Here is a 23,636-nt window from a genome sequence, read left to right as displayed (position 1 = left end):
TTGTGGTCCTACAGTATGTATTCAATTCATCAACATAGCATAAAGAATTAACACCATTTTACATGTCTTCAACCAATACAAACACTACATGTACAAAAGAGATGGGAAAATGACATTTACCTCCCCTTGTGATCTCCTTATAGATGTTTATTCAACCCAATTTTGAAGGAAACTAGTGCTACACATCCTTTAATGGATGGTGTAGTAGGGGCATTCCACATTTTGGTGGAGTTGCAGGAGAATCTTTCCCATGTTTGTTCTAAATTTGGGTGGCACCAGATCATGGTTGCTCCCTCTAGTGTTGTGACTGTGGGCGTCACTCACTTTAGAGAAGTAGTTCAACAGGTATGAGGGTATTGAGGGCACTGCCCCTTTCACTCTCTTAAATACCAATCCAATCAATTGATATCTGCCATCCCGAACTTGCAAAGTGTATTGGAATTAGGTGGTCATGGGCTAAAGGCAGAGAAGTAGTCGTATCCGTTTGTTTTGGGAGGTCTGAAGCTTAATTTTGAGTGACATTGAGATGTTTGGAGAACCACAGTATCTATTCTGTGTGCATATAGTTCAATCATTGTGTGACTCAGTAATGGGAGGGATAAAAGCAAAACAGTATTTTCCTGAATGTCAAAGTAAAATGCTAAAAAGAAACATTGTAGACAAAATACCATATTACCTCATGAACATCATTACATCCTATTCCTTAGCAAAACAATGCTTCACCATAGAATGTCCTATTCCCAAAGTTTTATAGCCCCTTGATTCAGGGCAATGAGTTCACATACTTTTTTAGCACATTCCTAGTCAATGGCGTTCAAAATCAGTTATGGTAACTGGAGCAGTAACATTAGAGAAACCATTGTTTTGGAAGGAGAAACTGATATTTTGATTGCAGCTGTGGTCTAAATGGTCACACCAGGACATGGAAACTGCATTAAGAAAATAACACATTTTAATATCCATTCTCATGTTTCAATGAAGAATTTCCCAGCATAATTTCCATACTAGCTCGACCCATTAAACTTTCTGCTGTAACCACAGTAAGTTATTATAGGCTATTGCCCCTGTGTTGGGGGCAATTGTAAGTGTTTGGGGGGGCAATTGTATAAAATGCAAACAAAATGTGTATCTGAAATAAAAGCACATTACTGCTGTAGTATGTAATATTTTTTGCATATGATTCAAATTATTTTAGACTATGAAATTCAAAGCATTTTTTTTATTTAAATTTAATTTTGTGAACTACTGGTATGTTCATTTTCTATCATACTGTAAACGTATGTCATCACAGAGAATGTGCTTACATTGTCTGCCGATCAGCCGATCTGGCTGCCAGGATAAAATCCCATATGCTAGCTACTAGAAACACATATTTGCATAGGTTATTCATGTTAATCTTTAAACAAAAACCAAGAGATAAAATGTATCTAAGATTATACAAAATTGCACTTTTACACCTTAAAATTACCTTCCATAATTGTATGTTTTTAAATGTCTTAATACATTGAATACACAGGACCACAATGGAAACAAGCCCCTAGGGCTTTTTGACTTCTTCTAACAATCATTGTAAATCGTACCTCTGTACTAATTGCAAACTGTTAAAGTATTCAATCAATCAAACCATGCTCCTCTTTCACAGGCAAGAATATGAGCACATGCAGTGTGTCATCAGTGACTAGCTTGTTTCTGATTGGAGGAATAATTGAGTGTGTTAATTGCTCCCGGTCTCATTTTTGTGGAATATGGTTCCCTTGTGAATCTGTGGTTTCTTGTCATGAATACATTAGAGAATCCCTGCCGCACAAAACTCATAACAAAAATTTCCAACAAATATGGATATTCAAATTCAACTCGTCAGCACTTTATTGGTTTCATCATCATACAATTTATAATCGGACATTCTGTAAAAGAAACAAAATAAAAAAGGAAAAAAAGAAATAACCGGATTCCTTAAAAATCATCATGCTTTTGGCTAAAACGATGACAGATTTATACTTACAGTGAGCGCCACAAACAGCGACAAACGCAACAATACAAAGCTTTCTCTTTTTTCAATACAGTATATTTACATTGTAGACCCCTTGCTCATACGTAAATACACACGCATGACCAGGGCCACTCAAAGTCTTGTCTGTAAAAAAAATCTTCCCGATTTGTGGAGTGTCATCCTGTCTTCCTCTACACAAGACAGAAGCCAAGTATCAGAGCTTAACAACTTGACCGAGTACAGAGTGAAAACAAAACAAAAAGACTATCAGGTGAGGGAAAGCAAACAGAAAGTCATTGTGGAAGTATGCTCTGAATCTTAAGGACAGCCTCCCAAAACCATATGATGCGAGGCTTGAGACAACTTCTTGGGGTCAATAATTATGCCATATTGCCCTACAGAGGCTGAGGTGAGACGAGGATCTTTCATTCACTCATTAAGTGGTTCATTCGAACAGCTTCATCCCTGGAGAATCAGGGTTGACCTGCATCGTGCCCTATGGATACCCCACCCCCTTGCATGCTGAAACTTTTCCTATTCTGTCCAAACATTCCTCCTGCTTCTCAATTACTTGATCAAATTGTGATTTTTTTTGGTCCTGGACTAAAGCTCTGCTTCAAGGTAGACAGCCCCTAGACCTTTAGGGGTTCAGATATGCTTCACACGCAATGTGGGGTGTAATTTTGTGCGGAAAACAAGCCCCAAAAATAGGACTCGGCATAGAGAGCTCAAAATGTGGTTATTTGGGTCATGGACTTATTCTCATATCTTGTTGAAAACCTATTCTCTTCCCTTAGAACAATGGCTCTTAATGTGGGTATATGCTAAAAGATATAGTCTTAATATCTTAATATAATAGTTAACCATCACCATTATTACATGGTGATGGCTAACAAGTAGATACACCTAGAGAACAAACAAGAATGGCTATTTTGATCAGTTTCACTGGAAACAGAAAGACTGATGGCTTGTGATGGCTTGTGATATGCATCCTGAAAAATTAAACCTATAATCTTATACTCCCAAGTAAGTTTTACAAGGAAGGAATATAATACATTGTAGCACTACATTAGAACTACATTGCGACCTGGTATCCCCATGTCGGGGCATGTCAATATAGGTGAAAAGCTTAAAATCTTCAAAAATAGCGAAAATTAAAGATCTACCAGATCACAACGCGGCAGTGCGTTGTGAGCTTGCACTTTTGTGATTTTCGCTGCGTGACACCGTTATACAACGAGATACGAGGTATAAGTGGTTAAGAAGGGATGCTGGACACCTAGCTTAACCAATATTTGTAAGTACGATGCAATGTTCTACAAAATGTTCTAGGACAAGTTCAGTCATCTGACTATTCAGTCTAGGCAACAAAAAGAGAGAACTGTACAGTACATGTGTACATCTGATATGTACACCGTTGGAACACTGTGGGCTGCTCTTTACGCATCATCAGTTGAGGCAAATAATACAGTCTGAGACAATAAATTAACAGAATCTTCTTACGGTAATGAGTTGTTGAAAATAATCAAAACCCCAAATGATGGTGCAATTACAATAAGTGACAGTGGTTGTCAACCAGTGGTTCAGGACACAAAAGAGTAAGCATTTCGGAGGGATAACTTTCTTAGAGGAATATTGTATGTTCAATATACTGGATTGACTCCACAGTCAATGCAACATTTGGGTCCTCGAGAGAAACCCATCAGAGAAAATGTCTTGTACCCTTTAGAAACCTATTCTACAAGTGCATGGTTGTCATACTATATAAATAAAACCGCACTTAATTGTGGAAAAAGTTTAGGTTGTCGTCCATCAGCAGAGAGCTGGAAGAGATCCCTTTGTAACTTAGTTCCTGACCATATACGTGCAAGAATTAAATGACAAAATAAAAGAAGTCCTGCTCACTTCAACAAAAATATTTTCCTCGTAATCTTTTTTACTTCTTTCCTATTGTATGCATAGTTCAGCAGAGCATGTGAAGCCTACAATGATAATGTGAGTCACTGATGAAGGGGGGTAAAAATAATTCTTGGCAGAAAATGTAAAACTCAGTGGACAAAAGACTCGATCCACGGCCGGAACAGCATCAACATATCCTAAGCAAAACAAGGCTTCAGATCCACAGAATCTCTTATTCCAAAAGTTTTATGTAGCCCCTTGATTCAGGGCAATGAGTTCACATACTTTAGCACATTCCTAGTCAATGGCGCTGAGTATCAGTTAGGGTAACTGGAGCAGTATTTCAACATTAGGGAGACCATTGTTTTGGAAGGAGAAACTGATATTTTGATTGTAGCTGTGGTCAAAATGGTCACACCAGGTCATGGAAACTGCATTTATAAAAACAAAACAAAAAAACCCAAACAAGACATTTTAATAGCCTTTCTCGTTTTACAATGAAGAATATCCCAGCATAATTTATGCATCATTTCATCTCAACAAACCGTAACCACAGTTCGAGCCCCTGTCCTACCTCTGGCCGTAAGTCTGCAATAAAAAAAAGCAGAAGAAAGACAGGAAAAAAGTAAAGATAGAGTTTGTGTGCAAAAGTAAGACTAAAATATCTTCTGAGGACGCTGAAACATGATTAAAAATAAAGAAACCTCTGAAACCAATATCGTGAGGACACAAAAACTGGATAGTCGAGGCTCACCCAGGTGAAAAAGCTCACAAACGGGACAAAACAGACATACAGAGACCATAATGTGGCTTTGGCCGGTCTCGTTGCACGCGATGTGAACAGTATATGTGAAAAGTCCTGTCAGAGGAAATCTCTCTCTGTGTCTGTCTGACAGAGAAGAGGAGGAGGAATGGACAGAGGGAGAGCAAAAGAGAGAGGGGGATGAGACACAGCCTGGCGGGTGCCGCCATCTCGCTGTTCTATCCCCCTCAGGCCATTGGGTGGAGCTGTCGCACCATCGGAAAAAACACTCACGGTTCCTTCCACACACACACACAAGTCAGTGCTGGCTGGACAACAATAATAATAATAAAAAAACAAAAATAATAATAAAAAAAACCCTCGTATATAAAAAAAAAAAGAAAAAAAGGATGTGGCAAAAAAAAATACCATAACAACAAAAAAAACCAAGAGGACAGCAGCAGTGACGATTCAGTCAATTTTGACGGCGGCATAGATTTTCCTGATGAACATGTAGGCAGCGTAGAAGCCAATTGTGCCTGTTAGCAGCCAGAAGGACAGGACCATCAGCATGGTGTAGCCAAAGTACAGCAGGGATGGGATGAACTCCACTATGTCCAACTGGAGAGAGAGAGAGACAATCAAAGCAAACATCAGATCCATAATTGTTTCAGGCCGGTTAGGGCAGGCGCCTTCACCACTTAAGCCCTATATACTTCTCGTAAATATCGAAAATATAATATATACAAGCTCACACCTCATTGCAATGTGTTGTTTGTAGATGTATTTTCGTGTAGTTTTTATTAAATTTTTTGTCGTGAAAATCTGTGCATTTATTTTGAACATTTTTGAATTTCTTTAAACAAATGTGTTCGTAATGACATTCCCAAAATGTGGCTGCAGGTTTTTTGCGCATCTTCACGCTCCGTCAGATGAATCACTACTGATTTGGTTGAACCCATGGCCTTTCCTCTAGTGCCACCCTTAAGACTTAAATGTCCAATTGCAATAGATATCTAACAAATAATAGTTTTTTGTTTTGCTCTACTGGTGAAAGCGGGGGGCTCTAACACCAAATTCTGCCTCAGAAAGCAGCATGGTTCAATAGATTGTCAAAGTAGAATGAAATCGGTGGTGAGACAGAGCGGCAGCCAACCAGAAGCTCGCTGTGGTCTGAACTACATATAGACTACAAACTCAAATGAAGGTGACGTGAGTGTATCAGACATTTTAAACACACCAGGTGTTAGGGAAAAAAATTGGTAGAAATTTCTGCCGCTGCTGATGTGAATTCAGTTTAACACATTGAGTTTTAAAACAGGGTACAGTCGGTGCCTGGATTTTAACAATTTTTGAACCTTTTTCAAGTAGTCACAAAATATTTTCAGTGATCACCGTCCTCAAGGTGATCCCCTCATTACACACATAGAGGTCTCGTACAATCGGGGGGAAAAAATTAAAAACATTAGGTAATCCGTTCCATAGTTGCAGCCAGTTGAAAATAGTCGAAAATAGTCAAAAATACATATTTTAGAAAAAAAGTACACAGGAGCCGAGATACAGGCTTTTGAAGTCATAAGTTAACCAGGAAGTGGATTGGAGTCTAAATCTTTGCAAAATGATATCTCCTGGTGCTGTGAAGGAAAAAAAAAAAAAAAAAAAAAAAAAAATTCCCCAAAAACGGTCATAACCGTTTTTGGCACACAACGCATGGCTTCTCAAAAACGGTCCGGACCGTTTTTGGCACTCAATGTGTTAAGGATGACAACAATGGTAGTCTGTTCAAACTCTGTTTGGTTTATTTGGGTATAAACGGCAGCATAGCTCCTACGACCCAACCCTGAGGGTCATTTATTACCTTGTTGACGAAGTAGAAGATGGCATAAACGAGAACGTAGAAGGCTGAACCTCCCGACACCAAGAACGTTCTCCACCACCACCGGTAGTCCTGCAGAAAAGGACAAACGGAGAAAACATAGCAATTCAAAGCAAAAGATACAGTATGAATAAAAGGCAAACCTCGTAAAACGTAGCTGAAGCATAACAGAGCTTCAAGAACACATTTAAGCCAACATTCACAAAACAAGACATATATATCCAGACTTTAGCTATCGATAGCAGGTTACTGTGTACATGTGTGCAGTAGGGGTGTTGAACATTTACACATGCAAATGTGTACATGCTTATGCATTGTACACATTTAAAACGACCATAACCGGTTGAATACTGTCCCGCTGCACAGAGCTGGAAGTAGACCATGAATACTGCACCTCTGCACAGAGCTGGAAGTAGACCATGACGATGCTGATCTGAGAGCAGGACACCACCAGGATGATAAAGACCAGGAACAGGAAGCCAAATAGGTAGTAGAACTGATTCTCCCAGATGGCCTGCAACACACACACACACACACGTCAGGACAATTAGCCCATTCATTCTCCAAGCATAATTAGTAAACATCTAATGGATTCTATCTCTATTGATGTCATTATATTAACATAACACAAATCAAGATCAAATCAGGGCATGAAAGTAGACTAGAGCAGCAGAGCTTTTGTACTCACACTGAAGATGAAGAAAAGCTCAATAAACATGGCACCAAACGGTAAGATCCCTGCCATCAGGATTCTGTTGGGAAGACAATATGTTTGGGTCCAATGTAATGCAGGTAAGAGGGGATGCACTATATTGTATTCCAGATGCTATTTGTCTCCGCCAGGCCGAAGGCATGGTGGAGAGTATGTTTTACCCTCTGTCCGTCCGTGTGTGTGTCCGTCCGCTCACAGCTTACATTGGTCAAGCTTCACGTGACATCACAATATGTAATATAAATAGGTAAGACAGGATTAATCAGGAACAGTACTTTCTTTTACCACCTCGCCTGGCGGAGACCTGTGCTCCGAGGAGAACATTTTCTAGTTTGCTTTGATTTTGTTCAAAGACGGCCAAAGCATGCCGAGATGCTCTCTCAAAACCCTACACCAGTTCGTCAACAGCACAAGCACATTGAAATTATAGGTAGTCTGACATAATAGTCTAGCATATCGGGCTGATATTTGCATTTTGTGTGTTTTGAGTGTGTGAGTCTATAGCCTGCACACCGCCTTCAAGGTAAAGGATCCCTTTTTTGAGTTGACAACGTTTCGACCCTCACAGGATTTATCATCAGGTCAGTATAAAAATGCATTTTTAGACCCTTGTCCCCCAAATTGTGGACCTCCCCCACTGTGTGCCACCCCCCACAAACAGCAGGTGAGACTCATCTACCTAGAGGAACTGAGAATTTGACATGCAAGAATATATAATGTACAGAAATACACAATAGCATTTTTTAAATTAATGGCCTATCTAGGTATATTATGGGTTGTCACCTGACAGCAAGATTTTCTGTGACTCTACTCAATATTCCTGTAAATACTGTAACACATACGACAAAGTATAGACAAATTAAGCACCAGAAAAACACAAAATACAAAATACACAAAATACCAAATACACAGACCCACAGGATATTGAGGGCTACCAGGACAGGGAGCCAGAATGCAGATCCACAGAAGCAACTTTCCCCAAGTAATATTTTCAACTACAGAGGGATTCATTTAAAGGATCTTTAGCCTAGCACCCACTGTCAAAGTGTGGGTAATTAGGTATATTTTGTGTGAGTATATAGAACATTTCAGTAAGAGTGTTTAAAGTGGATATTCCATGTTTTATTTGTTATGGTCCTTCAAAGCTGATTCATAAGGTTGTGCCTAAAAAGACCACTCAGATAAACCATGGCCAATCTCTGTCTGTCTGTGTTCTGAAGGTTTTTCAACTGCAATTATAAACAGCCCGTTCAAATCATCTTTTTCAGAAATTCCCAGAAGAGAAAATGAAAGCACGAGTGTTCACATTTCTTTTCTTTTGTGTTTTTTTTGTAGGGATGTCAGAGAACCCTAAAAGCATTTTAGTGTAGGAAGTTTGATACATTCATTATTGATCTGTTTGCTTGTCCACAAATGCCAAGTATGTTATTTCAGATTGCATGTTGTTTAGATAGATTTTATGTTTACCTAGAATCACAGATATTTTGTAACACTAAATTGATTTATTTGCACTGTATTTATTTGACCATTTACCCTGTCATTTGTTGACTAGGCAGGGTTCATGCCAGTTAGTTACTCCTATCTTGCACTTTGTACACCACTCTGGATAAGAGCATCTGCTAATGCTTAAATTGTAAATTTAAACTCTGACATTACAGTGATACAATTAGTATACAATAGGCCTATAAATTCTGACTGTTGATCCGGAGTGTACTGGAATTGACAAGGGGCATGACAACTTGCTGTAATAATCACATATTAGGTTGTCTGCAATGAGCTGTCCGCACCACTCTCTGGAAGAGTTTTTACCAAGCAACTGTCAGACTGTGCCTTTTATCAATTATGCAATATACTGAATGCACGTTAACATGATCTAGGACCTTGTCATCTCCAGTGATGTTGTTAGGTTTTCAATGCAATGGGTTCCGGGACCCACAGGTGGTCATTCAAATGGGTCCCAGATGTTTTTTTCCCTTCTCTCGCTCCCTTTGATCTCCAGGGTTATAATTATAGCTACATTCAAGTATGTTCACATGAATTGAAAATTCAACAAAATTTGCCAAATTTGAAAACTATTCGTAAAAGTGTGTGTGTGTGTGTGTGTGTGTGTGTGTGTGTGTGTGTGTGTGTGTGTGTGTACGTGAGTACTGTATGCATTTCTGTGCCTGCAGTACATTATCTACAACTGTACATTCGATATGCACTACTTCTTGGGAAGTCCGAAACTCAGAATACATAAGGGTACAAAGATACAAAGTTCATAATAATATGAAAAAGATCATTTACACTTCACAGAAGCAGAGATAGATGGGAACTAAAGAACAACAACGCTATGTGGAGGGAGGAAGAGAATGGAGACGGAACAGAGATATTTGTTTAAGAAGAGTGAAGAAAGGTAAATATTTGCGGCAGTATTTATTGCTCTGGTGTTTTCTTTTTACAAAGTGGCATCCCTTCAAATAATTTATGCCTTCGTGGCGCCGGAAATATCGGTCTGAAAACAACGTTTCGCGCGTCAGAGTTTTCGTGTGCAGAACTGCCGTACATCGTGGGCAGCGGGAGGGCTGAATGCAGAGAGAGGCGGCAGACACTCTCTGGAGAGAAGGAGATGAATCCCGCAAGCGCATTCACGTTGGCTCCGAGTAAAATACTAACAAAGCTGAAATGTTGTGGGGGACTGTTCATAGCGCAGCAGGATAAAGTTGTATGCGTCCATCCGTGGACACCGCGAGGGTTGGTTTAATGCGTCCTTTCTTAAAAATATGCGTCAGAGATGCAGGACGCAAGGTTAGCAGCCTCACTGTATCACTGTTCCCAGGTGTTAATTTTGTTCCCTGCTTATACAGTATCATGCCCAGTTAAAACCCTAGGTTCTACCAACGTTCAGCATCACTTTAAAGTCACCAGAGCATCTGGATATGCGGCAAGGTGAACATTTAGTGTGTGTATGTCATTACAGTGTAGCTGAGAACTTACCCAACAAACTTGTTCATGTACCAGCGCTGCTCTGGGACCTGCCTAGGGATCTGGTTGGTGCGAACAGGGTTATCATAGGGCTGCTTGCGGAAGCCAAAGTAGTAGCCCAGATAGACTAGAGGCATGGAGATGCCGAACCACATACACAGCAGGGCCAACATGGTGGTGAAGGGAACCTAGGGTAGACCACAGTGTTATTGTCAACCTACTGTATGAGGATTTGCCTTTCACTTAAAAGTGACGCATATTTTTTTTTAATACAGTATAAATATGCAGATGTAAACAAAAGGGCAGCATAAACTAGCTTACAGAAGATGCTTTCTTTATGTTTTTTTTTTGTAAATCTCACCGCCCCAGAAGAGTGCTCTCCCCAGATGAAACAGTTGAGGACAAAACAGATTCCAAACACCACTGCAGGATATAATGTTGATGTCTGCAGGAAGCAACAAACACAGCATAACATGATTCACTACAGGAAACTTTAACACCAATTTTAAATGAACAATCTGGTGCAAAACATTCCCTGATATCGTTTTGCACCAGCAAAACTCTAGAGTATTTTACACAAAATCTGTGTTCATATTCATAGTTCAGTAAGTGCACGAGCACAAAATCCCACATTTGATCGGTAGGTTACTATTTATTATAATCATATCATAATCACTCACACAAAAAGCTCCCTTCTTCCACCGGTGGCCTTTCAGTGTGCGGTAAAGTCTGCCGGCAAAGTATCCACCGAAAACACTGTAGGAGAAAAACACACCGACTAAGACTAATTATTTTGGAGAAAAATCAATAACAAGCTTGGACATGTTTGAACAAAATACAGATTCCACGGTGAAAAGTGGTTAAAGATATTAATGTTGAGTCTCACCCCATGAACATGAAGAGGAAGCATGAGGTGGTCATCAAAGCTCCTCTGCTGGATGGAGACAACATTCCCAACATGGCCACGACTGCAAGACACATACGCTCACATGAAAAAAGCGGTGGTCAAAAAACACTGGAAACTTTAAAACATGATGGGACCCCATTATGATTTAACATTTCCAAGTGTGTCCACGCCAGGGGGAGGGGAGGCTTTGAGCACCTCAGTCCAGCTAAAATCTTGCAGAAAGTCTGGTGTAGTATTTCCCCGCTATTTCAAGAGCACACTAGATAGTAATATCCACCTATATAGGCAGGTTCACGACACACACATAGTCTGCTTGTAATGTAAATACAATCCGATTTGACTGGGCGCACTGGTTCTCAAACTTTTTCATGTCAAGGACCCTCAAAATTATATGCATTTGGTCGCAGACCTCCAACTCAAAATATCTTGTTCCAGGGACCCCCAGAAGCAAAGATTTTTGTTAAAAATTGCTAAAAAAATATTTACAAAATCAATTAAAAAAAATAGCAGATCTACAAGCTCGTAGCGCGGCACAAAGTGGCGCGCTATGAGCTTGTATATCTGCTATTTTTGAACAGCCAAAGTATAAAATAATCGTTTAAGTGGTTAAAATCTAAAATGACACAGATGCTTTCCCGGTCTTAATGGGTTAACTAATAGATATATTAGAGGAAAACGCAGGATGTGAGAGCTGGGGCGTCAGTACAATGGACAAGTGGGACAAATGCACATGAAAGGCTGAATCCTGCTCATACTACTACGGTCACTCACAGATGACAATGAGGATCATGCAGAACAGCTGGATGCCCGAGCCCAACAGTGAGCTGAGGATCATGGGGTACTGGGGCGGCCTGAAGACGTCGCCGTGGACGTTCTTCCACCCTGACTCCTCCATTGTGTCCTCCTGGGTGAGAGGAGAACAATCCCAATTCAATTGAGGCCGTTAACAACATGAGCCCTAGTATCTCTATTCTGGGTATGACATAATAGGCAAGACATTCTGCAAAAATTGATGAACATTTGGTGTGTAAACGTGCCACGTTGCGATGCGTTGTAAGCTTGTAGATCGGCAATTTTCACTAATTATGTACAACCACGTATATGAACTCATTCACTGCCTGAATTATTTCTGACCGCGTTTGCCCACTGGCAGAGATTTTTCATTGAAAAAAAAAAGTACTCAGGAGCCGAGATACAAAAAAAAAAAGTTTTAAGTTAACAAGGAAGTGGATGGGAGTCTAGATCTTCGAAAAATCATATCTCCTTGGTCTTTGGGTCAAATTTTGGTGATAATTAAAAGTCTTTTTAGTCGTTCTAGGCAGTCAGGGCTTATGGGACAGAAGTCGTTTTAGTCGTTCTAGGCTAAAGTGATGTTGTAGGGTTGTACTGTAGGGTTGTACTGCCAGGGTTGTACTGTTACCTGGCCATGCTATACGTACAAATATAGTTTATTTGCAAATGCACAACGCAAATGTACAATGATATATACCCCAAAAGCAAAAACTAACATTCATCTACTGACACGCCATGACCAGGTTTTTATATATTGTAAGAATTGTTCATATTTGTGTTAAAGTAAAATTTTGAGACATTTTTACCATTCAATGAGGGAGAAAAGAGCGAGATTACATCTGGTTCCTCACTCAAACACACAGGAGCAAACATGATGACAATATTTAGACTTAATGTAACTTTAAGTGAGTCCTTTATGTCTGTGCACTATGTATTGCATAATAGCTTTCGCTACACAACATGCAAAAGATTAAACAATCAAATCTTTCTAATGTTGATTTCACAAGGACAAACTGAGTTTTCTTACGATGTCGTCTTCTCTGTTATAGTTGGCGATGTCCTTCCTCAAGGTTCTGATGATGATCATGCTCAGAATACCTGACAAGAGACAATACATTGTAGCAGGACCAGTGGTCAGTGATATACGTAGGAGGGTAAACAATTATTTTCTTTACCATGATGCAATGCAAAACTATATTTTGTGAATACGTTGTAAGTGTAAAGTAAGTAGTAGTCACTATATTTATTGATCCAATGTTCATTTTCCATACTTTTTCTGAACACGTACTTACATTTTCCTAAAACTTACATGCACACCATGTAACTCCATGCTATATTTGTTTTTACCACATAGCTCATACCCATCCTTTATTTGCCCTGGGGTAAGAGGGGTGATAAAAGGTCTCTACATGTATTCTATTCTACTATAATCTTGTTGTGTTGTGTTGTTATGTTAGCACAGTTCAGCAGAGTGTAGCAGGGTTGGGTGGAGGGACGTACCGGAGAGGAAGAAGACCACCACCACCGAGTTGACGATGGAGAACCAGTGGATCTGGACGTCGCTCATGGTCAGGTACGTGTCCCACCGAGAAGCCCACTTCACCTGGCTCTCCTGCACAACGGGGAGGGAGACAGCCTTAGGGTTCATTGCAATGGTCTCTGCATTAAACCCCACAATAAACCCTGCAATAAACACAAAATGCCACTTGATCTAGGAAAATACAGCCCTGGTTGAAAAGACCAGGGCATCTAATGATGCAGTCCACTTATTGTTAAGTCCATGGTACCAAAAGTGAGGCACAACTCAAGCAAGTGGGAAGCTGCTGGGATCAGAGTGTGGAGGAACAGAGGAGCATGCTGACAGTCACTGACCTCCCAGCGGACAGAATAGGTGAAGAGGACCTCGTTCTCCTTAGCGGGGTCGATCTCCTGGGGGGCAGAACCGCTGGCCTCAGGCAGAGTGCATGTCTTCTCTTCTTCATTAGGTTTCAGGTCTGAGAACACAAGAATAATTGCAGACTAGGTATAGACTAAGTATTTTTGAAAAACGTTGAATCCGTATCTTTCCATGTGTCTATCCAGTATTCAGAACCTAGAACACACTTGGACTAATTTATGGCGCACAACTACTCTGCATCATATTTCTTAGGCCAAGGCCAATTACAATGAGTCCTGTCCCTCCAGCTTATGGGATGTACCAGTATTAAATCAACCACAGGTATGCAATAAGCCAAGACTGCAGACTGAAATGTCAATCTGTCAAACTTGCATTTAACCCATTTAGACCTGAGGCCGATTTTAAAAACGCCTTCTAAATCCTAACCTAAGTTTTCAGAAAAAAACTATGTATTCAGTTTTTTGTTTTTAAATCCTGTTGCTATATACATTACATACAGTAGCAACATCTAAAATGACATAGATGCTTTCCCGGTTTTAAAGGTATAACGACGTATAAGGCTTCCCCGGTTAAGTTGTTCATCTCTCCATGCAAAAAATAAGATTTTAGTCGCAACATGCATTGTTCTTCGAAGTTGTTTTGTTGGTGAATATTATAAGATCGCTATGTCAGAGCGCATATCACTGGAAAACAGTGTGCATCTTCTGCCTGCTAACTGCACTGGCTTCTCATCTGTGTAAAACCAGGAAAAGCCAACTTGTTAAAGTTGCATAGCAGTCGTTAATCTCTGCATGTAAAAAACATATTATTCAATTAATATCTTGTCACACAAAGACCGACACGTGTCAAGCAATGGGTTCAACATAGATAAACCTTGACCATGCGTCAACCCATAGGACAGTGTGTTGACCCCACTTGGCAAATTCTTTCAGTGAGCTAACACTGCAACGCAAGTCAAACGAACAACACACCGGAAAAAAACAGCACTGCTGCCGGCACTTCCTATACAGCCCGCAAGGTAACATGGGAAATGGATGCGTTTGATGGATCGGCTACCCGTCTGACACAGTTGTTCTGATTGTACTTTACACGGAACAATGATTGACAGAAATCTGTTCAGAATTATGCACAGGATCTTACTAACAGAGCTGGTATGTCCACACATAACCCGCCCCAACCCGTCCTGCAAAAATGAGTATAAATCAACGACCCGGCCCGTCCCGCAACCCGCCAAAAAAATTAAAAAGAAAAGAAAGTCCATTCAATTACTTTCCAGAGAGAGAGGGGGATAGAGGGAGGGAATGAGACACACACATATTTCTATTGTAACATCATGTCATCCTTGTGATGACAAGGTGCCAGACTACTTTTTCTGCGTTCACTGTCCAAAAAATTTTCTCCATACTGCCTGTCACTGACTGCACCATAATGATGCCATGAAAGCATCCATCTATGATGCCATGAAAGCATATCCTTTATTATATTTCTGCCCAAATGGGGCCTGCCTGTATCATACATGCACACAACTTATTGCTCACAGTTAACACTGCAGCCTCTTCATTAAGGGGTTAAAACATTGGTGTGTGCGTCGCACAGCTGTTTGTGGTGCTGGGTGCACAGATAGGCTATGTGAACATCTTTGTACCAGTGCTATTGAGGGTACATCTTTTCATATAGCCGTTTCATATAGTTGTGCTACAACTGGTTCCTGAAACGGGCGCACGCACCATCAAGATGACACCGGTCATTCGATGGTTGAGCACTAACCGTCAAAATCATAACTCAGAGAATGTATAAATAAGACCAAATGGAGTCCATTTGTACACTCTCAGAGTTAAATTGACACTGAGGTGGGCGTCAGTGGCCTAATAATACATATCAAACCGGGGGTCCTTGAGTTTTAATTGAGAATCACTGCCCTCCATCAATAGGAGCTCATTGAGAACATGTGCGAATCCTCCAGAGCCTTGGTGTGTTGTGAACATACCCTCTATCTTGACGCTCTGGGGCACCACCTCGAAGCGCACCACCCTGTAGTTGTGGTCGTCTCCCTCTTCCAGCTTCTCCTTGTGAAAGTACAGGATGAACGACAGGTGGTTGTGCAGGTAGAACTGTGAAAGGACAAACACGACATTAGAAAACTTCATATGGACAAAAGCTGCTGCCGCTGGACCACAACTGGACTAAATACAGTAAAACACATACCGTTACAATAATTTGTCTCTGAAAGTGTAAGAAATTACCTGAATCTTTCTGTATTTTACTGTATAGGCTTAAAGAAATCTGTCTTCAGAGAATTGTGTCTATAAAATGGCACACAAAGGACTAAAGAAAAAAAGATTTCTGTGTGTATAACCCCAAACATTTTCTTCCTCCATGAATGTATTGAGTAATAAATCTCACAGTAGGCCAGGAATCTCGTCCTCACTTCCTGGCCAACTGAGAAAACAAATGCTTTTGTCACGTGACGTCACGAGTGCTCACCAATAAAGATAGAGTGCGTGCACTGCACACTAGCAAGATACCTCGAACGTCACCCATTTCTGTGCCAACTGATGAGTCTGTGGTGTGTGGACGTGCCTGTGTGTGTCTGGACACAACGAGACAGACGCTGGCTCCACGCAGCAGGCAAGACTTCAGCCTTTTGCCCCATTAACTTAAAAAAAGTTAATCTTCGCGGAAGCGTTCTTTCACTTTTGCCCTGCCGTTTGGTGCCCCCCCCCCCAGGGTGCCCTGTGCTGCAGCACCTAAAGCCCTTGCATTAAGCCGGCACTGACCCCACCACCCAGGTACCTTGTTGTTGTCTGCAAATCCCAGTCTGTAGCCATGTTCAAACTGGACATCCCGCGCTGTGTCCTTCTTCTGCTCCTCCTCGATCGCGGTCTCTCTGTTGGGGTAAAACTCCAGCCGCGTGGCCACCGGCAGGTTGTCTGCGATGCTGAGCAACACAGAGAAGAAACCCTGAGTCAAATTACGTTTGACATGTTGAGACCACTCAACGTGTAAATCTACATTTTTACTGTTCTGAAGGAACTGTGCTCCAGGTGACATTTAGGTATGTGGAAAATAATCAAAATATTTTTTCGAATTGTTTTCTGAATTAACTGATTTTGCTGAATCAACAACTGATTTAAATTTGTAATGGTGGATTACACTTAGTGATGCACCGGTGTCGCCAACCAAATATTACAACACGCTATGCTGTAACACAAGCTGGTAAATGTACTATTTTGCTGTGTGTGAAACCGGCATAAATTAGGGGTAGGATAACCAAGACCAACTTTTTTTTGGCACTTAAAACATTCCCTGCCAATCACGTAGATCTACGTCAATGCAATTTGTAACGTTTTTTTTTAATTCTCTCACAGAACCAGGAGATAACACAATCTGAAGATTTACTGCTCCATTCACTTCCTGGTTAATTTATTTGGGAAATGACCTTTATCTCGGCTCCTGTGTTTTACTATGTATTTTTGGCGAAACATGCTATTTTTAACAGCGGTCACCTTGCTGGGAATTAAAATTAGAAACATTGTGTGTCAAGTCGGCTGGACGATTGTAACGCCTTATTTACTGGTCTTCCCAAGAAATCCTTACCATGCAATCCTTACAATTAAATTAATTCAGAACTCTGCAGCTAGACTGCTAACAAGAACCAGAAGACGTGAGCATATCACCCCAGTCTTGGCTACTTTACATTGGCTCCCTGTTTCATTTGGAGTAGACTTTAAAATGTTGCTTCTTGTTTTTAAAAGTACTAAATGGTATGAGCCCAGCCTATCTCATGGACTCATTAAAAATATATAGGCCCCCCAAGAGTACTTAGATCTTCGGCAGGTCTATTAGAGATTACAGTTAATATATCCAGAAAAAAATTGGTGATGCTGCATTCATCAGTTACACCCCTAATCTGTGGAACACATTACCTCAAGAAATCAGGGAGGCAAGCAAAGTCAACATCTTTAAGCATCAACTAAAAACCCACCTTTTTAACTTAGCTTTTAACTAGTATCTTATGATGATGTATTGCTCAGCACCTAGATGTTGCTGCTGTTTTGTTGTTGTTTTAATCTGTTTTAGATTTTTGTATTGTTTTGACTTTTGTTGTATTGTTTTTCATCCATTTTGCTGTATTGTACGCTGCATTTCGATGTATGAAAAGTGCTACTGTATATAAATAAAGCTCATTATACTCATACAAATACATAATAGATGGAAATATGTTCAGTTTGGGCGAATGTTTTGTGTTTTCCGAATGTTCCCTTAATTTTAGACTAGTAGTTTAGTCCATTGGTTCGCAAAGTGGGGTCCAGGGACCCCCATGGGTCCTTGGGGGGGTACCCAGCTAAATGTGTTAATATAGCGTCGCGATAATTTTAACCACTTTAACCATATTTTATACTTTGGCAATTTAAATTATAGCAGATATACAAGCTCATAGCGCGTTTGTGCAAATCTTTAAATATATATAAGTCTTTGCTTCTGGAGGTACCTGCCCTGGCACAAAATATTTTTGAGATGGGGGTCCACAGCCAAAATGCATATCATTTTGGGGGTCCTTGACATGAAAAAGTTTGAGAACCACTGGTTTAGTGTGTCACAAAATCATTGTTTACAAATGAGTCGCTGCGCACATCCATAGGATCCCTCAATCCCCTTCAGAAAGTTAAGAGTAATGAGGAGGAGACTCTTACAGGTGTACATAATACTCCTCCTGGATTCGCTCGGCCACTAGCTTGCTGTCCTCCACGTTCAACTTTTTCTTCTCACACACCACCTCACATCTCTTCTCTTGGTTCATGAAGACATTGTACTGAGTGTTCACGATACGGTCCCCGCGTAGCACTTCACCTACGTGGACAAACAGCCAGAGCCAAAAAGGGAAGCATGCATGTGCAAATTAGGAATGAGCAATATAATATTGTGCATGAAAGCACAGGTATATCTGACAACAATACATTGAAGTGTCATGACAATGTAATGTATCAATGATCAATGACTTGACCATTTATAGGTAATGTAAATGTCAAATTAGTGAGCATTCATGCAGAGGTAAGAAAACATTCTGGATGATTTATTTCCCTGAGTGGAAATATAGTTTCTTCTAGGATGATGGAATTAGCTATTCAGTAAAGACTTGGGTCTATTTTCTCTTCAAGAAGAGTTGCACTGGGGAGGATAGTGTTCCTTTGGAGGCGTCACGTCTCACGTGACATTCTCCTGGTGAAACTCCTCACTGTCAGGTGAACAGAAGTGGCTGACAACGTCATGCGCATCGGTGTAGACAAGTGGTTGTCTACACCCTCCCCAAGACCAAACACCAAACAGTAGGGCTTAGCAGTAACAGGGACAACATGGGGGAATTGGCATAAACTACATTTGGAGCGAATTGAAAATGAAAATTTGAAAAAGATTAAGGGTGGGGGGTACAACATTCCCTTTCCACCAACAGAGATTCTGAGCACTGGGGAGAGTGGCTGTGAGGAGGTGCTTACCCAGATTCTCTGCCTTGTAGACAACAGACATAGGCTGGCAGAAAGGCAGGGAGTAGTATTCATAAGGGAGCTGGGTACGGGAGCTTGTTAGCTTCACTGCCTGGGTGGGGGAAAAAAGAAAGAAAGACCCAAACACAGTAAAATCCTGACAGTTAATTTAACTCTGAGAGTTGTTCCATTTGTAAACTCTCAAGAGTTACAAATTGATAAATTAACACGGAGTCTACGTTGACTGCCTGCATTGAGGTCTGTATGTTATTTAATAAAATAATTTGACTAAACAAGGTGTCCAGTAGTAATCACCCACACATTATCCACTCGCTAACAAGGCAATCCCAATAATTAAGCACAGAGAATTTGAAACACTTCTGGTCTTATCTGAGAAATGTATTGAATGAATGCAGTGCAACGGCAACCCCTGAATCTTGCCAATGGAGAAACAAGGAACTTAACGAAACTACTTACCCAAGCAAGTAACAGACAAAGGGCCTAGCTAGCAATGGACAAACGTCCAAAATGAAGGAAATTACTAGGGTGCCTAAATGCCTCATTAAAGGGCAACATTACTGATTTGTAACCTGATTCCTATTGTTCTAGTGACTGTGAGGACACATCCCAATATGTTCTGTGTCACGAGGGCAAAGACTATGCCAGACTAAGTTGTTTCAAGCGTCATGTGTAATTCTGAATGTATATATTAGGAACAGTGTATAGGGTTTGATGTTACCTTGATTTCTACTAGGTCATTTTCATGGAAGTTCTGGGGAGCGACTCCAGGTACATAGAAGGGCCGTACCCCAGGCAAAATGGACATCAACACCAAGGCCCACCACGTCTCCTATAGCACGAATGCACACAAAACCATGACCGTTTGTAATACACATTATTAACAGACAAGATATTTATTTTGTCACACTTGAACTAAACCACGTAGCGGGTGATGATGAACTGCTAAATGAGAGGATATCCTTAAGGGAATCCCAGTGCTACAAAACTAAACCAGTAACTCAGCATAGCAGTCGTAGACAAAACGAGCCCTGGACTCACTTTAGAAAAGAGTTGTTGCAAATGCCTCAAAGCGGAAGAAACATGATACCTTAGAGCTCCCCTTATGATATAGGTTATCTAATGCACACTGCCAGGTAGGAGCTACTCTATGACAGCTCTATCCTAAGTGTATGCGTAGGTTCCTGACAGTTTTACTAAGACCCATGTTAACTTAACGGTATTCTATGGAGAAAAAACGGCTGGACATTTTAGCCAGCCAGATGCTAAATTATATTATGAATGGTTTAAAGAAGTTGTTTTATTTTGATAAAATACACACTATCATCCAATGATATTTGGTAGTGGTAAGTGGTTATGTGTGCACTTTTCGCCCCTAGGAATTACTGAGTGACTGTTTTATGTTGTACTTACTGTATATAATTAGCTTAAGTAACAAAGCTTTAGAAGGCGAAACTCAATCATGATCAATAAATGCAATAGCTTTTAACAACACACTTTTGATGAATTACATTTATTAAATGTTGTGATTCGACTGATTTTAACTTTTGCTCAACTTGGTTTTGTCAAACCCAATGACAACTAGCCTGAATGCTTAACTGTAATGTTGTTGAGCAACCACACTGTATGTGAATGAGTCTCTTACGCAGTTCTAAAAGTCAAGCACTAACAGCATTCATGTCATGATTTGAGCATACTTCCCTCACCACATACAATCGCCTATATGCATTGATTTGCCTTGGTCATAAATAATACATGCATCAGCAGTAGTTTCACTCAAGTACAATTTACAGGGTTGAATGAATGAATACTTCCCACAGTGAGTATCCATTCAATCATAAACGCAGTAAAAAATCTCCAGTTTTCATTTCTCCATTTGTAACTCTGAGTGTGTGCAAATGGAACCTAATTGACCGAAAGTGTCCATTTGGTTTCATTTCGTTCACTCTCAGAGTTAAATTAATACTGATATTTTACTGACACCTGTCAACAGTACTTGTGATCAGTGGTGGAAAGTAACTAAGTACATTTACTCAAATACCGTACCTTTTGTACAGTTTTGAGGTATTTTTTATTTTCTGGAGTATTTCAAATGTTCTACTCCACTCTCAGAATGCAAATATTGTACTTTTACTCCACTACAAGTATTTGAAAACTTAGTAGTTACTTTGTAGATTTTTATTATGATTACAAAACATGCATTAACCACTTTATCCCTACAGACTTCGGCTATTTTCAAAGGATTTTTTATACATTTTGAACACTTGTGAAATTGGACATTCTGCATAATGATGAGTACTTTTACTTTTGGCACTTTGAGTTTATTTTGATACCAATACTTTTGTACTTTTACTCAAGTACATTTTGAATTCCGGACTTTTACTTGTAACAGAGTACTGTACTTCTACATTGCAGTATTGATACTTTTAAAAAATATCCACCACTGCTGAAGAGAAGGAAAGCAGCACTCAACTTGTCTCTGGGTACACAAGAGTTGGCTATAGTAAACACTACAGCCGAGCTAACGTAAACAACTACAGAAACATTAGACTGGATAATACTTTGTTCTCAATCCATTAATGTACGTGACGTTGCCCCGTCACACGTCATGTCCTCGTCATGTTCCCATCATTTCAGACACTATTATTACGAAACACCGCCTCTTAACTTATGTTAAGTTCGCTAATTTGCTATTATAGCTGGAAGCCCTGGAACTAAAGTTTCCCCACGTCAACTAACTTTTTCAGACTAGTACAGCCCAGAATGACAACTTAACGAACAAGAACAAGAGCTGTTTGTGTTTCCTACCATGTTATGGTTAATATAGCAGGAAAACAACCCAACATTGTGTTAAGACGATCTGTGCAGCTGACGGATAAGTAGCTAGCTTGCAGTGTTGCCAGATTCAGCGAGAGGTACAAGCCCCAAAAGAAGCGAGCCCTGCTTCGCCCTTTAAACATGTTACATGGGCTATTAGAAAAGAGCCGATCTACAAGCTCACAATGCGTCGCGATGCGTTGTGAGCTTGTAGAGCTGCTATTAATTTGTCCGCAGACAAATACATATTCATTTGGGGGTCCTTTACTTGAAAATATTTGAGAACCACTGGTTTAAACAACATTAGGAAACAAGCCCAAAATAAGCAACACTAGAAACAAGCCCCAAAAAACTAGCTGTAGAATACAACTCTTGTAGACGTATTTATGATTCTGACGTTTTCAATCTACGAGAGTTGTAGGGTTGATCCCCCATGGACACAGGGACTGTCAGCATTATAGCCCGTAGACTCTCCAATGTACAAATTGAAGAAATATTAACTCTTTCTACGGGGTAGTAGTGCAAGTGCAATGTAATAATCCATATCTTCCAATAAAGAAGTGTTTTAATGCCGTCTGTGGCCGATTCTGCCGGAAGTTCCCAATGGGCGGTAGTGACGGGGCGCATCCGGTGAAACCCGAAATTACACTCAATGTAAACAGGAAGTAAACGAGGGTGAAAAAATGGCGTTCGGCCACAGACGGGATTAAAACACTTCTTTATTGAAAGATACGGATTATTACATTGCACTACTACCCCGTAGAAAGAGTTAACATTTTTGGCGTTGGGGTAAGCACCTTTCCTTTTCAATTTGTACATGTTTGGAGAGTCTACGGGCTATAGTGCTGGAAGTCCCTGTGTCCATGGGGGATCAACCCTACAACTCTCGTAGATTGAAAACGTTTGAATCATAAATACGTCTACGAGAGTTGTATTCTACAGCTACCAAAAAACGCAACTACCTACAAGCGACTTTACAGAAAAACAAGCCCAAAGTCGCTTACAATAAGCAGACCTGGCAACGCTGCTAGCTTGCTAACTTTAGCTGGTTAGCAACACCGTTGTGACATCCACATTAAAACTGTTTATTTACAGAGGCAGCGGTGTGTGTGTGTGGCTTAATATGGAAGTAAATCCTACGGCTAGAGTAGGTACATGTTTTTGAATTGTCACAAGTGTAAAACGCAACGTGTGAGCAAGAGAAACGGGGAAAGAAAGGCTTTCATGAAAGATTTCTCTTTTCCACTTACCATAGCCGCGGCCGCCATCTTGAATACACGTGTCATACGTGACGTGAAGGGAAGTCAAGTGCCCTGCCATGGTTTCTGGCCAGAAGCCAATAATCCTCTTTATTAATCATAATAATAACTAATTACTATGATTATTTATAAATATTATTATTATTATTATTGTTATTATTATTATTATTATTATTGTTATTTTATTATTTTATTATTTTATTATTATTATTATTATTATTATTATTATTATTATTATTATTATATAGTAGTAGTAGTAGTAGTAGTAGTAGTAGTAGTA

The 23,636-nt window shown here is 40.1% G+C and overlaps 1 protein-coding gene across 2 annotated transcripts; it reads right to left on the bottom strand.

The window, feature by feature from the left end:
- Nucleotides 1-1,842: 1,842 nt before the first annotated feature.
- tm9sf4 (transmembrane 9 superfamily protein member 4) lies at nucleotides 1,843-23,383 on the bottom strand (the record flags this gene model as incomplete). 2 transcript variants are annotated; one of them, XM_080445627.1, is made up of 18 exons in its annotated part: nucleotides 1,843-5,252; nucleotides 6,490-6,579; nucleotides 6,902-7,021; nucleotides 7,196-7,259; nucleotides 10,196-10,371; nucleotides 10,545-10,628; nucleotides 10,864-10,939; nucleotides 11,070-11,151; nucleotides 11,862-11,994; nucleotides 12,910-12,980; nucleotides 13,383-13,494; nucleotides 13,755-13,876; nucleotides 15,767-15,890; nucleotides 16,573-16,717; nucleotides 18,474-18,630; nucleotides 19,275-19,374; nucleotides 20,002-20,112; nucleotides 23,348-23,383. In XM_080445627.1, the coding sequence occupies 18 exons, from the start codon at nucleotides 23,381-23,383 to the stop codon at nucleotides 5,103-5,105; spliced, it is 1,953 nt and encodes a 650-aa protein (XP_080301753.1). In that variant the 3' UTR covers nucleotides 1,843-5,102. The 2 variants fall into 2 exon arrangements, with proteins under 2 accessions (XP_080301753.1, XP_080301754.1); XM_080445628.1 differs by lacking the exon at nucleotides 23,348-23,383 and adding an exon at nucleotides 22,089-22,120.
- Nucleotides 23,384-23,636: the final 253 nt, after the last annotated feature.

This window comes from Gymnoscopelus braueri (genome assembly GCF_963280865.1).
Source record: "Gymnoscopelus braueri genome assembly, chromosome: 12".
NCBI classification, from domain to species: domain Eukaryota; kingdom Metazoa; phylum Chordata; class Actinopteri; order Myctophiformes; family Myctophidae; genus Gymnoscopelus; species Gymnoscopelus braueri.
Note: the sequence above shows the minus strand (reverse complement) of the source record. Positions and strands in the feature narration are given on the sequence as shown.